Source organism: Ambystoma mexicanum, chromosome 11, assembly GCF_040938575.1.
Source record: "Ambystoma mexicanum isolate Mex_15411 chromosome 11, UKY_AmexF1_1, whole genome shotgun sequence".
NCBI lineage: Eukaryota > Metazoa > Chordata > Amphibia > Caudata > Ambystomatidae > Ambystoma > Ambystoma mexicanum.
Window position 1 is genome coordinate 350,941,789 of NC_090934.1, and position 16,580 is coordinate 350,958,368.

Consider the following 16,580-nt stretch of genomic DNA (forward strand, 5'->3'; position numbering starts at 1 on the left):
ACAGCGTTCACTTACCTAAGGTGAGAGCGTTAACCTTTGGGGTTCTACAGGAGAAGAGAAAGGGAAGAAGAGAGAGACATTCAATAACCCAGTTCCTTAATCCCATATTTTCTATCTGCAGACATCTTACCCTTCGAGTCAGACATACAGTGCACAGAGGTCCAGCCCAAAGAGCCAGCCGTGTGTTACACATCACCTTTGAAGATACGGTATACGTCCAGTCAAGACCGGCGCCTCTACGGGAATCAGGTGAGCGTTACAGTTTCACACACTTTCTCGATGGCCGAAGAGATTTTTTGCGCAGTACCTTTTCAATGAAGAAAGCTGTAGCTGAGGCAGTTGTTCCTGGCAGTTCGAGGAGATCTCGCTGTTCCTGTGCTTCAGTCGTGGGGACAAGAAGGAGGACGTCGGGAGGTTCCTGCACTGCCCAGGGAAGAGGCCAAAACCTGTTGCAAGACGTTGGTTTAAGGTGTGAGTGCCTTAAAGTCCACAAGCTAGTTTCCTTTCCTCTCGATATCCAGTTTTGAACAGCACTCTGATGAAAATTCGACCAGATGGGGATGGTGTCCAGGTGGCTTGCGAGTTGGTTGTTCCCACCAAACTCAAGGGAAGAAGTTAACCTTGTAGGGCTTCTCTGTCGTCGGAGTTTCAGGCAATTCGGACCTGCAGCAGGGTATCACCGGTCGTCCAGGAGTTGCTGCAGTCCTCTTCCTTCCTCTCCTCTTCTGTTCTTTCGTTCCAGTGGTCGACTCTGCTTTCCAAGTCCCAGAGACCTGCTTTTAAACAGTTTTCCCCCATTCATTCCAGCCTGGCTGTCACTCACACAGCAGGGTGGCTGTCCTTGCCGGACAGCCAGCCGGCCAGTCAGGCCAGAGTGCATTCAGGTCTCCTAGGAGACTAAGCACAGGGAGTTTCGGGCACCTCCCTCACATCCTGTGCACACCAGACACTCAGGCACCAGAGGAGGGCCTCAGCACTGAAGCCCCCCAAAGGCCAACGAACAAAGGGACCAAACCTGGTTTGGCGCGCAGAGACAAACACAAGAAGGACCTTTCCTAAAAGAAATGGCGAAAAAAGATGACCAGAGTCTGTTTTTACAGATAGGTCTTGGGCACCCTATTGAAAAACATGGCTGACCCGATTTTTAGCTACCGTTGTTAGCGGTCGGGAAAAATCATGGTGGTTGGATCTAAACCACTGCCACCAGCCATTTAAAAGTAGGAAAGGGTAACATTTTACTGTTACATGAGTGTTTTGACTCAGGGGAAGCTAACCAACCCCTCCAGCACTCTATAGGAAGATAGTGTGTGCTGGGTCAGTAGATTTAAAGAGACTAGCAAAGTCAATTTAACTTTACATGCTCTGGGAGACAGTAGTCAGTCCCAGAGAAGGTATTTAAACCTTGGGGAGTCTGAAAGACACCCCTGTGCCACTGCACAGAAGGTGATGCGTGACACACAGAAAAAGATGATGCAATGGAGTTTGTTTAAAACACCATATCCAAAGAACACAAAAGTAAAACACACATCAAAATACATGAAAGAGTGGGAAAAAAGGCTCACTCTCTTTCCAGGTAAAAAAAAACAAACACATTTGGGGAATTCTCCCTAACAGGGATTTGTTTAGGCTGGGTTATGAGGGCCGGCCTGCCCCTTCCTAATGGGGTCCACGGACATTCTATAAGGGAAATGCCGGCCTACTGGACTGAAGACCACGGTCTGGATTTGCAGGAAATTTGCTGGGCTACTAGCTGGGCAGACCCCAATCATGACACAAATTTGCACTCAGAAAGGGGGCGTTCTTATTTGGTAGGGAGTGTTGGCACTAAGTAAACAGATTTTGACTAACTGCCTCATCACGAGTTTGGCGGTAACCCTTAAATATGTTAGTAACGCTATTACCGCCACATTTTAGGGTCCACCAAATCATGGGTTTGGTGGATTTACCCCCAGCTTTGAGCTGGGGGCAAATCTGCTGCGATTTTGCTGATTTTCGCTGCTATTACCGACGGCGGTAATAGCGTTGAACATTCCCAATTGGGCCCAATGGGGAATGGGAAATTCCCGAATGGGCCCAATGGGGAATGGGGACTTACTGTTCTGCCAAACCTGTGATCCGGCGCTAATAACGCTGGGGGATTTGGCGGTAGGGCTAATAGCCCTGGGTAGCGCCCAACTCGTGATGAGGCCCTGAGTCTTTAATAAATTGGTTGCAGGGTGTGCGCACAGCATACCTTTGGGCAGAATATGATTTCTCAACCCATTCCAAGGGGGCGTTGGTATAGTAAATAATGAACGAGTAGGACATTGAGGTAATTTGGGGCGGCCTTAGAAGCCGCAACGGCCAGGACAGCAAATACCAAATTTGGCACCTCCCCCCACACGCCCCTAGTCATGCGCCACAGAGTGGGCGGGGAGCGCCACATTTGATCAAAAGGCATGGCAGGTGCCCTTTTGTTACTAAATGCTGAGAGCGGAGTAAATTTAACTTCAATTGGGCACCTGCTGCCCCTTCTCCCACTACGCCAGCTCTGGGGAGACCTTGAAAGACTCCCCTGAGCTGGCATGGCGGGCATCTAATGACAGGGTGCCTGGGCCGGTCACCCTTCCCTAAGGCCGGCTTTGGAGGTAATGATCCGATAACTTAGTAGTAATCTTCATTACTCATATTTTTGGTCTTCCTTGTCTCGGTACATATGACCCATCACTCCCTCCCTGTATGGAATGGAATAGGTCTCTGCATTTTAGTTGGAAATATGAAGAGAACTAATGCATGCTGGGGTGTGGGGAGTGTTATACCCCCAGGAATAGGAGAGCATTAAACTAGGCACAAGTAGGCTTCAGACTGATGAGAGAACAGAAACCGCACTTATTTCAATCTGGGATGATCTAAAAGCAAGCGCAGACTCAAACAACAGCACTGCTCTGATACTTTTAGATCTCTCTGCAGCATTCGACACAGTTAACGATATCCTCATCATGAGACTTTGGATCAGATCCTTCCTAACAAACAGAACAGAAATAAAATGGATGGAAACTTACCAATCAAGCCTACAAGTATCGTCATGCGGAGTCCCACAAGGATCATCCTTCTCGCAACTACTATTCAACATCTACCTGTCACAGCTAATTAAAATCATTGAAAGACATGGCCTCACCTGTTACAACTATGCTGATGACACACAAATAATCTATAAAATCCAAGACTTACAAGAAGACAACTCAACACTAGAGAACTGCCTTCGTGAAATATACAACTGGATGAACTTAAATTACCTCAAACTCAACCCAGGCAAAACAGAAATAATGATCATCACAAAAAACGGAGAAGACAACCTCTACATCCCATGGCCAACAGAACTTGGTGAAACCCCAGCCCCCTCATTGATTGTAAAAAACCTGGGAGTCCTGATGGACAACAAACTCACTCTAGAGCCACAAGTAAACGCCCTAATCAAGAAATGCTTCTTTCTCCTGCGAGCGGCTAAAAGGATTCTACCATTCATCTCATTCACCAACAAAACAACTACCGTCATCGCTCTCATCATGTCCAGATTAGACTACACCACCAGCTTATATCTAGGCATGCCTGAACAACTCCTAAATAAACTCCAACGGATACAAAATGCGGTGGCCAGACTTCTCCTTTAAACTACCTCGAAGAGAACACATCACACCAGCGCTGAAAACGCTACACTGGCTACCCATCAAATAGCAGATTAAGTTCAAATCAATGTGCATAACACACACAGCAATCCATGACCAAGGTGCAGAGTTCCTTAGAAGAAAACTAAACGTACATCACACTACAAGCCCAATCAGATCAAGCAGCGACATCCGTTTGGAACCCAAATCATACAACAAGAGGATCCTCTTTCTCTCACCTCGCCCCAAAAACCTGGAACAAACTACCAAAGAACATACGAAACACAAGAGATCACCTACATTCAGGAAACTCCTCAAATCATGGCTCTTCACCCCATAACCAGAAAGAATGCTCATAAGGACATACACAGCGGAACTAGGCTGAGAGAGGAAACTATCTCGATTCCCTAAGCCATTAACCCTTAAAAGAAGTAAGGATACACTGATCTACAACATATCCACTTATCAATTTAAAGATTAACCACATCGAATCATACCAAAGAACATCCACAGATCAATCGGGAAGGAAGGCAAGGTATGACCCAGCAATAACACCTGGCCCACCTCGCAAACACAAGCAAAAATGGACCACCGACAGTAAATAGATAGGAAGGAGCAGGAAATGATAATATAACACCACTACCTAAGACAATGCTCGCCCTCCCAGGTGTACTAAGCCTAATACCTTAGCTGGGGACGACTAGCCTCACCACTGCCCCTGAAACTAGACAGTGGTTGGAAAGAGAAGAGAAAAAACATACCTACACAATGGACTACGGACAGTAAATAGAAAGCAGCATGTCAATCATAATATAACACCACTATTGAACTAGGGGATAATGATCGCCCAACTGGGTGTACTAAGCCCAAATAACTTAGCCAGGAACCAACCAGGCATTGCCCTAGAAACTAGACAGTTAGTAAAGCAAGAGAAAGAATATATCTACCCAGTATGACAACCCGATACATACAAAAAAGCTACAAGGATTAAGAGCTACATAACCCTGTGAGGAGGTCAAAGAGGCAATCGAGATAAAAGACAGCCCCATTCTAACTTTCAGACCCAGCACCCAAAATGTTACATCAGCAGAACAGAACAAAACTACATGTCCCATAAACCACCACAGGAAATGGAGACCAGATGGGGGAAAAGATAAAATGAAAAAAGGGAAGCGGTATAGATACAGCCCGGTCATGCGGTACAGTGCCAGATACCCACATAGCAGTACAGGTTGGGATGGACAAACAGTGCATGGAACAGGGGGGAGATATGAAGGCAAGCTGGCTGCAGGTGTGGGACAAACAGTGCATGGAGCCGGGTGGAGGAGTGAAGGCAAACTGGCTGCAGGTGTGGGAAGTGGGCAGGAAAGGCGGGTGGAAGCTGAGAGGAGGGAAGGAGCAAAGTATGAGTTAAAAGAAGCCCTGAGAAACTCATCAGCTGTCTCTCATTACAGCAGCAGCACTGGCCTGAGACCACAGAGGAGTGGGAGGAATCCCCAGGTGATGTACATTGGGCGTACTAGGAGGCTGAAGGCTCGGCACCGCAGAGATCCTTATCAAGAGGCAGAGCCTCTGCCAGGAGAGGCTCGAAGAGCGGCAGCGCCGGGACACTACTGAAGCGGATTCACTGACAAGGAAAGTCTCGCTGTAAACCATTTTCAAAGGACAGTGTTTCCGTGGGTTTACCCTCTCTGTTTGTTTTCCTTTTTTGCCAAACCCAAATTGGACAGCTGGCGAAGGAATGGAAAGCTAGTGTCCGGGGAAAGGAATTTATGTGACCTGATTAATTTTCTCTCAAAGAGGAGCCAAGCTGAAGAGGACATTCATGCGAACTCTGAATTGATCCACCCTTTTTTCCGAGCAAGCCTGCTGAATCATGTTTAAGCATGTTTTGTTGTTTATAACGAGCGGCTGTGTGAAAATTTAACTCAGCAATAAATCATACCTTGTGAACCCTGCATTCCGAAAACAGTCTACTACTTTACAGTGGTGGCAGCGGTGGGATTCAAGAGAACGCCAAGGCAGACAGAATGGAAGCTGTGATAAAGGCACTCACAGAGAGACAGCAGCAACTGCAACAACTTATACAAGTGCAAGGCCATCAGGCGCAGGCAGACAGACAAGCCCTCCAACAAGCCATACAAGTGCAAAGTGCGGCACAAGAGCAAGGACGGCGAAGCTTTAAGAATATTGGGAGAAGCAGTGGCCACCACCCGGACGCATCCCGCGATACCGTCCACGGTATTACAGAAATACCAAGTAGGAGAAGACCCCAGTTTTTTCTTTGTGAATTTTGAGAGAATAGCCCGAGCAGCTCAATGGCCATAGGACAGATGGGCCTTCTACCTCGCTCCCCTGCTCACAGGGCCAATGCAGGGGGCATACCAAGCTGCCAACCCCACAGGGGACACTCCTTATACCGAGATTAAAAAAACAGTGTTGGAAAGACTTGGTATGGATGAAGAATCCTATAGACTCAAGTTTAGAGAAACCAGACTGAAACCCGGCGAAAGCCCAAGACAATTGTTCTACAGAGTGCAAGATTTGGCGGAAAAATGGCTTCAAACAGGCACTGCCACAATAGGACAGATTAAGGATAAAGTAATGATGGAACAGTTCATTGATGCCTTACCCGGACCCATACAGAGGTGGGTTAGGCAACATCACCATCTGTCCTTAAACGAGGCCATAGAGGTGGCAACAGCATATCAGAAGGCAGGTAACATTCGGCCCATCCCAGCGACCCACTTGAGACCAAGTATGGAGACTCCCGCCTTACGCAGTGGGCCTTATAAGGGGCCAAGCACCGAACCCAGGAACCGGCCAGAACCCCGACCTAATGGGGGTGTTACAAACAAAGGAACGGCACCACAATGTTTCGAATGTGGGGAATGGGGTCATATTGCTCGATTCTGTTCCCGAAAACCTAAACCTGAACCAATGGAAATCGGGACCTTACAAACTCAGGAATACAGAAGGAAACGGTTACCTTATGTGATAGAAGTCACAGTGGACGGACATCCCCGACAAGCAATGATGGATAGCGGAAGTCGACAGACGGCCATCCAGCCCCATGTGAGCGAGCAAGAACATGAACTGGTGAGAACCATTGGCATCAAATGTGTGCATGGGGATGTGAAAGGGTATCCTACCAAAGACATTGTGTTGGGATTGCAGGGGCAGGAGATACCAATCAAAGCAGCTATTATTCCTACCTTACCCGCCCCGGTACTGATAGGAACAGATCTAACGGAATTTGATAGATGGTTAAGAGAGGCACCCTTTGCCCAAACTGATCTAGTGGGGCCCTGCAGTCGAGACAAATTATCCAAAACCCAGAAAAGGATGAACCGAGGGAATCAGGAAAAGTACAGAGACATTTCCATTATAGACTGGAAAGTAGGGGATCATATGCCGTCATTTCGAACAGAAACAGGGTTAGATGAAACGCTGAAAAGAGCCAGAGAACAAGCCCTAGACGCTAGCGGGACCAACCCCACTACACCTTCCTTTAAAGAAAAACATGGATTAATATATCGAGTAACTCAAGGCCCTGATAACATAGAGAAGGAGCAATTGTTGGTTCCCCAGTCCTACAGGAAAGGGCTGAAACAGCTGGCACATGCCCATACCACAGGGGGACATTTAGCGGAAAACATGACGATAAAAAGGGTGTTGCAAAATTTCTACTGGCCCGGAGTATACGCGGAGGTGTCAAAGTATTGCCAAGAATGTGGGATATGTCAGAAAACCAGCCCACATATACCGGCCCGAGCCCCGCTACAAAGGATGCCCTTGATCAAAGAACCCTTTCAGAGAATAGGGCTAGACATTGTCGAGCCTATGGAACCTACCAGTAGAGGATGCCGGTTCATACTAGTGGTAGAGGACTATTCCACTAGGTACCCCGAAGCCTTTCCACTAAGAGGTATGTCTGCAAGACAAGTATGTGATGCCCTCTTGCCCTACTTTGCCAGAGTAGGGATTCCTTTGGAGATTGTGACCGACCAAGGACGTGATTTTATGTCAGTTGTCATGAAGGAGGTATGCAAGACCCTTGGAATCAACCATTTGAGAACCTCGGTGTACCATCCACAAACGGATGGGATGGTGGAAAGAGATAATAAAACCATCAAACAAATGATAAAAAGAGCCACCAGTCCCACTGGTCTTGGGTGGGAGCGAGTGCTGCCGTGGGTGTTGATGGTATTACGTGACACTCCACACTCTTCAACGGGGTATTCCCCATTTGAATTATTATTTGGAAGACAACCAAAATCTATCTTGGGATTACTGAAAGATACCTGGGAAAACCAGGAGGAAACGAACCTCACTGAATATGTTAATGACTTAAGAGAGCACCTGGGAAAACTCTGAGATTATGCACAGGAAAACCTGGGTCGGGCTCAAGAAAGACAACAGGAATATTATGACAAAGGAAGCAGACCAAGAACGCTTAAAGTAGGAGACAAGGTGTTGGTTCTATTACCCACTCATACCAACAAAATGCTCGCCCAATGGAAAGGCCCGTGCAGCATCACAAAAATATTGGGCCCAGTTAACTATGAGGTAGAACAACCTGATAGGCAAAACAAACATCAGAACTATCACATTAATCTCCTCAAGTTATGGAAAGAAAGGGACTCAGCAGTGTTGTGTACAACCCTGGCAGAGCTGTCGGTCCCAGAACAAATGGTCACAACTTCGGCTAGCGGCATACAAGATGTGGGATTGGGGGAACAATTGAGCAACACCCAAAGAATTGAGTTATTTTCCATTTTAGAACCTGTGGCAAAAGTATTCTCGAGTATACCAGGAAGAACCCATCTAGCTACCCACTGCATCCCCACAGAGGCAGGCAAGATTGTACGTCTCCGACCCTACAGAATCCCTGAAGCAAAAAGGGGAGAGATAGCACAAGAAATAGATAGTATGCTGAAACTAGGTACCATTATTCCCTCCAAGAGCGCATGGTGTTCACCTGTGGTGTTAGTGCCCAAACCAGATGGTACCACACGGTTTTGTATGGATTTTAGGCAATTAAATGCCATTTCCCGATACGAAGCCTACCCGATGCCCAGAATTGATGAACTGGTAGAGAAGCTGGGAACAGCATCCTTCTTAAGCACCTTGGACTTAACCAAAGGATATTGGCAGATACCGCTCAACCCGGCGGATCAGGAGAAAACAGCCTTCTCAACTCCCCAAGGGCTGTTTCAGTTTACGGTGTTACCATTTGGGTTACACGGCGCTCCTGCCACGTTTCAGGCCTTAATAGACAAGATCTTAAAACCTCATGAACCATATGCGGCGGCTTATTTGGATGACATAGTTATTTTCAGTAGGACCTGGGAAGAACACTTAGAACATCTCACCAAAGTCAATAAATCCTTACAAAAGGCTGGGCTACATATTAATCCCAAGAAAAACAAACTGGCAGCCAAAACCACTAAGTATCTGGGATATTCGGTGGGAGGGGGTTTAATCACACCCCTGCTGGACAAAATACAGGCCTTGAAAAAACTACGCATTCCAGAGACACGAAAGGAGATCCGAGCATTTCTAGGATTTGTGGGGTATTACAGAAGATTCATACCACACTTTTCTACAATTGCGGCACCACTGACGGACGCCTTGAAAACCAATAGACCACTTAAAATTACTCCTGAAGCGGTGCAAGCCTTTGAACAATTAATACAGCTAATATCAACCCAACCGGTCCTACACTGCCCAGACTTCTCTAAAGACTTTTTTTTGCAGGCAGATGCATCAGGATGCGGTCTAGGCACAGTGCTATCCATGGGGACGGAACAAAACCTTTGCCCCATCGCATTCATCAGTAGAAAACTCCTGCCACATGAGATACCGTACTCCACACTAGGAAAAGAATGTCTGGCAATAAAATGGGCAGTAGAGTCCCTCCGTTATTATCTACTAGGGCGGAAGTTTACCATTTTCACAGATCATGCACCTCTCAGATGGCTGGCCACCCAGAAGGATTCAAACCATAAAGTTCTGAGATGGTTCTTGACTCTTCAGCCCTATCATTTTGTTACAGTACATAAACCCGGAAAGTATCAGTTAGTCGCTGATTATTTATCCAGGGCACTGAACCGGCCCGAACGGCCTGGTTCCCTGGGGGGAGTATGCGAGGAGGTCAAAGAGGCAATCGAGATAAAAGACAGCCCCATTCTAACTTTCAGACTCAGCACCCAAAATGTTACATCAGCAGGACAGAACAAAACTACATGTCCCATAAACCACCATGGGAAATGGAGACCAGGTGGGGGAAAAGATAAAATGAAAAAAGGGAAGCGGTATAGATACAACCCGGTCATGCGGTACAGTGACAGATACCCACATAGCAGTACAGGTTGCGATGGACAAACAGTGCATGGAGCAGGGGGGAGATATGAAGGCAAGCTGGCTGCAGGTGTGGGACAAACAGTGCATGGAGCCGGGTGGAGGAGTGAAGGCAAACTGGCTGCAGGTGTGGGAAGTGGGCAGGAAAGGCGGGTGGAAGCTGAGAGGAGGGAAGGAGCAAAGTATGAGTTAAAAGAAGCCCTGAGAAACTCATCAGCTGTCTCTCATTACAGCAGCAGCCCTGGCCGAAGACCACAGAGGAGTGGGAGGAATCCCCAGGTGATGTACATTGGGCGTACTAGGAGGCTGGAGGCTCGGCACCGCGGAGATCCTTATCAAGAGGCAGAGCCTCCGCTAGGAGAGGCTCGAAGAGCGGCAGCGCCGGGACACTACTGAAGCGGATTTACTGACAAGGAAAGTCTGGCTGTAAACCATTTTCAAAGGATAGTGTTTCCGTGGGTTTACCCTCTCTGTTTTCCTTTTTTTCAAAACCCAAGTTGGACAGCTGGCGAAGGAATGGAAAGCTAGTGTCCGGGGAAAGGAATTTATGTGACCTGATTAATTTTCTCTCAAAGAGGAGCCAAGCTGAAGAGGACATTCATGCGAACTCTGAATTGATCCACCCTTTTTTCCGAGCAAGCCTGCTGAATCATGTTTACTCATGTTTTGTTGTTTATAACGAGCGGCTGTGTGAAAATTTAACTCAGCAATAAATCATACCTTGTGAACCCTGCATTCCGACTACAGTCTACTACTTTACAAACCCACTAACCAAAACCTCACATTTCTGCATACTTCACACAAAACCCCACAAAACCACTTCTCTCGCAGCAAACCGCACAGACTTCGCCACACTGCAACAACAATCTACACATAGATCGCAACAACAGCACACAAGGACTCACTTCGATCTTATATTCACACACGAGCTCAGCTCACAGTGAAAACCAAACTGAAGCTGCCAACAGGACACCACCTTCTCACCTTTCTACGCCCTCTTCACCCACTAACCCACCCCCATCTCTTTGTTTAGAGCTCCGCCTGAGCACCTGGAGACCAACTCTGTTGGTGACGGTGCGCTATATAAATACCTTTAACACTTTCCTTAAATACCTTTCTATCATCTATCTTGCTCTCTACCTGTGGTGTTCCCCAGGGGTCTATCCTCTCGCCCTGGCTTTTCAACCAATACCTGGCAACTCTTGCCCACTGCATTGCCATTTTCAGCTTAAATTTACAGTGCTACGCTGATGACACCCAACTCATTTTCAGGTTGCCCTCGGCCACCTCCTCTCCCTCTCTCATCTCGGACTGCCTTACTGCCATTAAATTGGTGTCCTTCCAATGATCTTTGAATGGCAGCAAGACTGAGATCCTCCTCATCGGCACACCTTCACTATCCTTTCCCCCTCACTCTCTGGCCGGCCTCCCTTGGCCTTCCTCCTACCCCTACCTGCGAGGCTAAGAACCTCAGGGTCATCTTTGACTCCACACTTTCCTTCTCCGCCCACATCTCTGATGTCTCTAAAAAGTCAAACTTCCTACTGCACCTCCTCAGAGGTACTCTGTCTTTCCTCTCCTTCCCCCAAAAGCTCACAGTCTCCCAAGCTCTTGTTCTCTCTAGGTTGGACTATTGTAACAGCCTCTTTCTAAATCTTCCTGCCTCTACTCTCCGCCCTCTGCAACTAATCCAGAACAGGATTGCGAGACTTGTCCTTTGCCTCAAGCCCTGGGATCGTATCTCTCCAGCTCTGAAATCTCTCCATTGGCTCACAGTGAATGCAAGGATTAAACTCAAAACCTTCTGCATTGTCCACAAGGCTTTCTGGGGCCTGGGTCCAAAATACCTTCAGCTATCCCTCCTTAAATACCTTCCCTCACGAGTTCTTTGCTCCTCTACCTCTAACTCCCTCAGGTTCAGTCGTTTTTCAAAGAAACAAGCTGGGGGTAGATCTGTCTTCGGCTGGGCCCTCCATCTGGAACAGCCTCCCTGCCACTCTAAAACTTGAGGAGAACCATCTCCGGTTCCAGAAGCACCTCAAGACCTTCCTCTTTGCTTCTGCCTTCACTCCCCTTCTCCACTGTTGATCTGCTCTCTCCTGGCACTGTGCACCTGGCCTCCATCTGTCCCCTGTGCATACATTCCAACCCTCCCGATTAAGGCAGGAGACTCCCGATTTTTTAGTGAAAAATACTGCTATTTTTCACGTTCTCCCACCTAAAATAATTATTTCCCCAATGCATTCCTATGGGGAAATTGTTGTCTCCCGATTTCTTTGTAGAAATCTCCCTCCGAGGCGTGTCAGAATGTTGGCATGTATGCCCTGTGCCCAGGTACCTGCTCACCCTGCCACTCACCTGCACTGCCTTATGGCTACCCCTTGCACGTGGAACTGTATCTGTACCCATACAGTCCCCCGCCCACATGTTCTTCTTCTTCTGCACTTATCAGACTTACCCAGTCTGCTGCTGTAAACTCAGCACTTGCTGGCTGCATATATGCCAACCTCAAACCCCCCCCCACCCCCTGATTTAGGAGGGAGACTCCTGACTTTACAGTGAAATATATTGCTATTTTTTACGTTGTCCCGCCTAAAATAATTCCAGCTACAATATATTCCTATGGAAAAAATAACGTCTCCCGATTTCTTACTCAAAATCTCCCTCTTAGGTACGTCAGAATGTTGGCATGTATGTGGCTGTACTACCACCGTTTATTGCCTCCATTATCTATTTATTTATTTTCTTTTATTATTATTTATTTTCTGTTCTCTGCTCTGCACTTTCCACTCCCCCCTTTCCATGCCCTTTTCCCCCTTCCCCTTTCCCTTTCCTATGCACTTGCACGTTTTCAATGTCACTGGGCCTAGTAAGATCGTTGTTGTTGCCCCCGCACCCTTGCCTTGCTCTGAAACACTTGTGTACGAGCGCAATACAAATAAAATATCATAACATTAACATAAGTAATGAGACGAGGAAGAGCAGGTCTAGGCGTAATGAAGATTACCGGTAAATAATCGTATCATTACAAAACAACGCCTCTATAATCAAGACACAAAACGTGATTTAATACAACATAGACGTAAGTGTTCCATTTTTTTTATTTAGAAAAGATAATGATTGGGCAGTCCAGGCACGAGGAAGGCAATTTATGTTTAGTTTGACACTTGCCCTTGCCTGAACATCCATGCTTGCGCTAGTTAGTCCCTCTTCAGTTTTGTTCCTAACTCTATTTTCTTGGATCGTCTTGCCCATGCTAGTTTCTTGCTTTCGAAACTGTCTGCTTAGTCTTTCTTCTCTTTCTTTCCATCACATCGACCAGAGACTGATGTTTCAAAGCCTGTTTGCTCTAAGCACGCTTGCGCCGATTGACTGCTCGCTATTGGTGGTGTCCACGACTCCTTCCCGGCGTGCCTTGTTTTGGGTACAGTGGATTAATAGACACAAAATGGCTGGAGCTTCTAATCCGATCAAGCCCTTTTTCGACTGCCCGTCCTGGTGAGTCCTGGAGTATGCCGATATAGTTTTCGCACCTAGTTTGTTGCCGTGGTTGAGAGACGGTGCGAGCAGTCTATCATGTGTCTCGTGACTCTCGTCTCTCTCTTCCAACAGTAGCAATTAGATCGCACTGAACACCTCACTCAGTGTATCCATGGCTCGCCTGCCGAGTACAGTGCCTACTCTCAAACTATTTTGACCAGACCTTCTATCCAATGTTATGCGCTGACGACTAATTGGAACTGTCCGGTATGCACTGACCCACAAATTACCGTATAGTCACAAGGATATTGTGCAAACCTCACTTTGTGTTTAGAGTCGGTGCTCATATCCCACCTGACTTCCCGTGGGTCAGACGCATCTTTTAACCGCCCAGTGTAATGCATGATCTTGCAGTACACAGTGATATTGTATTTTCTGCGAAACTGAAAACATATGAATAATGATTTTGTTTATTTCTCGGCGCGCTTCCATCCGTAGGCACCTTACAAAGTGTCTGAATGGCGTGGACAACTTTTTGACATTGCTCACATGCCAATTTTAGATCACCCAGGAGTGAGATTTTGTGACTGGAATGGGTGAATTGAATTTAGAGTTTGAAACGGGGCTTGAAATATTGAGTTTTAGAGCAGGAGTAAAAAACAGCTCCTGGGTATCCCTGCATCACACAGTAAGCATGAGATGCTTCTCGGGAAAGAGGACATAGTATATAGTGTGCCACATGTAATTACTGCATGCAGTGCAAATTATAACATTTGGTCCCTCATATAAATTATACTTTTAATGTCGTCTTAATGTGTCCTAATGCTCATTTGAAGGCATTCGCACACACACAGTTAATTTCACATATGGATGGTGGCACTAATTGTTCTGGGGACTCAGTGGGGAGTTAAAAGTAGCTCCTTATGGCTGTTGGTGTAAAGCCCACTGGCAAATCATAAGAAATATACCCACAAATGAATGCCTCATAGCAATTGAGGATCATGTTGAAAGTAAACATCTGGGGAAACTATCATCCCTTTTCTCTAAAACGTCACGATTCTCCCTCCTAAATAGGGGAATGGTGTAATTAGTTATTGTGTGTGTGTGTGTGTGCGCGCGCGCTCCAAAAACATATTTGTGGTATATGAATTAGATGTAGCTAGACTTGAAGCCCTAAGGACTTGAACACTAGCTCTATCCGTGTCTATTATGCAACTTAAACCTACGTTTTACCTGCATAGTTTCAAAACAAAAACTGAAATGAAAAGATGGTCATGAGACAACTTGAGAGCGCTACATGTGCATAATAAAATCTCTAAAGGAAAACATTTTAACACTGCAAGTGTTAACCTCTTTATAATGTCTAATCCCAGGTTCTGTAAAATGCAGTTCTGACTGCGTCAGTATAGTCATCCCAGAAGAGAGTAATGCTTTTTAAAAACATTTTGAAGGTCATCCTTCACATCTCATGGCCTGCAGTGAGGGGACAAACATGTTTGCACCCCAACCCAAAATTTATCTACGTACTTTGTGCCAAAACATTTTTGGGGACTGATATATGCACGTCTTATATACATGCATGTATCAGTTCATATAGCGTGGCTGACTTCACATAATGGTTTGGCTGGATACTTTATACACAGAAGCCCACCAGTGCAAGTCTGTACTGCGCATGGTTCCAAATGCCCATCTACCGAAATGACGGTACTTGTGAGAGTTTCTTGCCCTGCGCCCCATGCCTGTACGCTATGTGTGTAATTGGTTTCATCTACAGCGCCCTGATGCCCCTGGGCTTAAGCGCACTACAAATATAAAAAATAAAAATGTCATTCGTGCCCCCTCCTCCCTGATGACTAAAGAAAATATAGCACTGCTATGCATACAGGGCATTGACCTGTATGCATTTCTCTCCAGGTCCGGTCCTAGGATTTTCGAGGTCTACTGCACCAAAAGACGTGCAAACCCCCTATTTTGCATATTTATTGACCTAATCATACGTGACATTGCAAGGAAGCCATCAATCTATGATACTCGAGGGCAGCATCTTGGAAAGTAACATCAGTGGAAGTTGCCACGAGTGAAATAGCTTTTGGTGTGAAATATGATTGTTTATTATTATTATTAGCGTATGTATAGAAACACTGTAGCAAGCCATGAGTTACTTTTTTTTATTGGTATTGTCTGCAAACTCGGTCACTATTTGGGACTCAAAATTTCGGCAGATCAGAGTCAGTGAGGCTAAATGATTTCCCCAGAAGAAAACACTTTGGGACCCTGGAATTGAGGGTATCTGGACTTTGCATCGAATACCTTTCCATCTAATGCATTTGCATCGAAAAAATATGCATCAGGGTTAATTTTTGTTGTGGTGGGTTTTAAAGGGTAAAAAACAGGGGGTTGGTGGGGAACCTCCCCCCAAAAAAATGCATTTGATGCTAATTCTTTTGTTGCAAAAAATGTGATGTAAATTTCCCTTGATGCAAAAAATTCGATGGAAAGACCATAAACCGGAATTGAGCACACTGCCCTTTAGGCGCTTGAGCATCTATCCTCCCATCTCAAGCTCTAGTTTCTACTAAATGTTTCTTAAGGTTTGGGTTTCAATTCTTACTTTCCTAGATATCCTTTGAGTAGTGCACATATCGCATCATAAACAAATGATTCTATGTCGTTTTACTGACAGTCGTTTTTTCTATGGATTTAAAAAAATAAATGCGGGGGTTCCCCCCCTCCCTCTCCCCCCATCGCACCTCCCATTATACTGTTGTTGAATTTTTTTAATCGAATTCTTGCTGTACAAATTGCATCAAAACAAGGACATCCTACCAAACAAATGTGACAATATACAAATCGTTAAAGAAACGTGTCTAACAAAAAAGAATAATTATAACTTTGTTAGTTTCTTGAATTGAAGGTTACAGTAGTACAGGCAAAGCAATGTTAAGCCAGTAAGACTGAGATTCTACTCATCGGCACTCCCACTCCCTCCTTCCCTGCTGCTCTCTGGCCGGCCTCTCTGGGCCCTCTTCGTACTCCTACCTGCAAGGCAAAAAACCTTGGGGTCATCTTCGACTCCACACTCTCCTTCTCTCC

General features: G+C 46.1%; 1 protein-coding gene across 3 annotated transcripts in view; it reads left to right on the top strand.

Annotated features, from left to right (window-relative positions):
• Positions 1 to 13,242: 13,242 nt before the first annotated feature.
• Positions 13,243 to 16,580, top strand: part of PPP1R8 (protein phosphatase 1 regulatory subunit 8) — a 407,852-nt gene continuing 404,514 nt past the window's right edge. Inside the window, exon 1 of one of the 3 annotated variants that reach the window (XM_069623057.1) lies at positions 13,243 to 13,505. In XM_069623057.1, the coding sequence (XP_069479158.1) occupies positions 13,261 to 13,505 (245 nt within the window). In that variant the 5' untranslated portion in view covers positions 13,243 to 13,260. The remainder of the gene's footprint in view (positions 13,506 to 16,580) is intronic. The other 2 variants (XM_069623058.1, XM_069623059.1) reach the window with 2 other exon arrangements.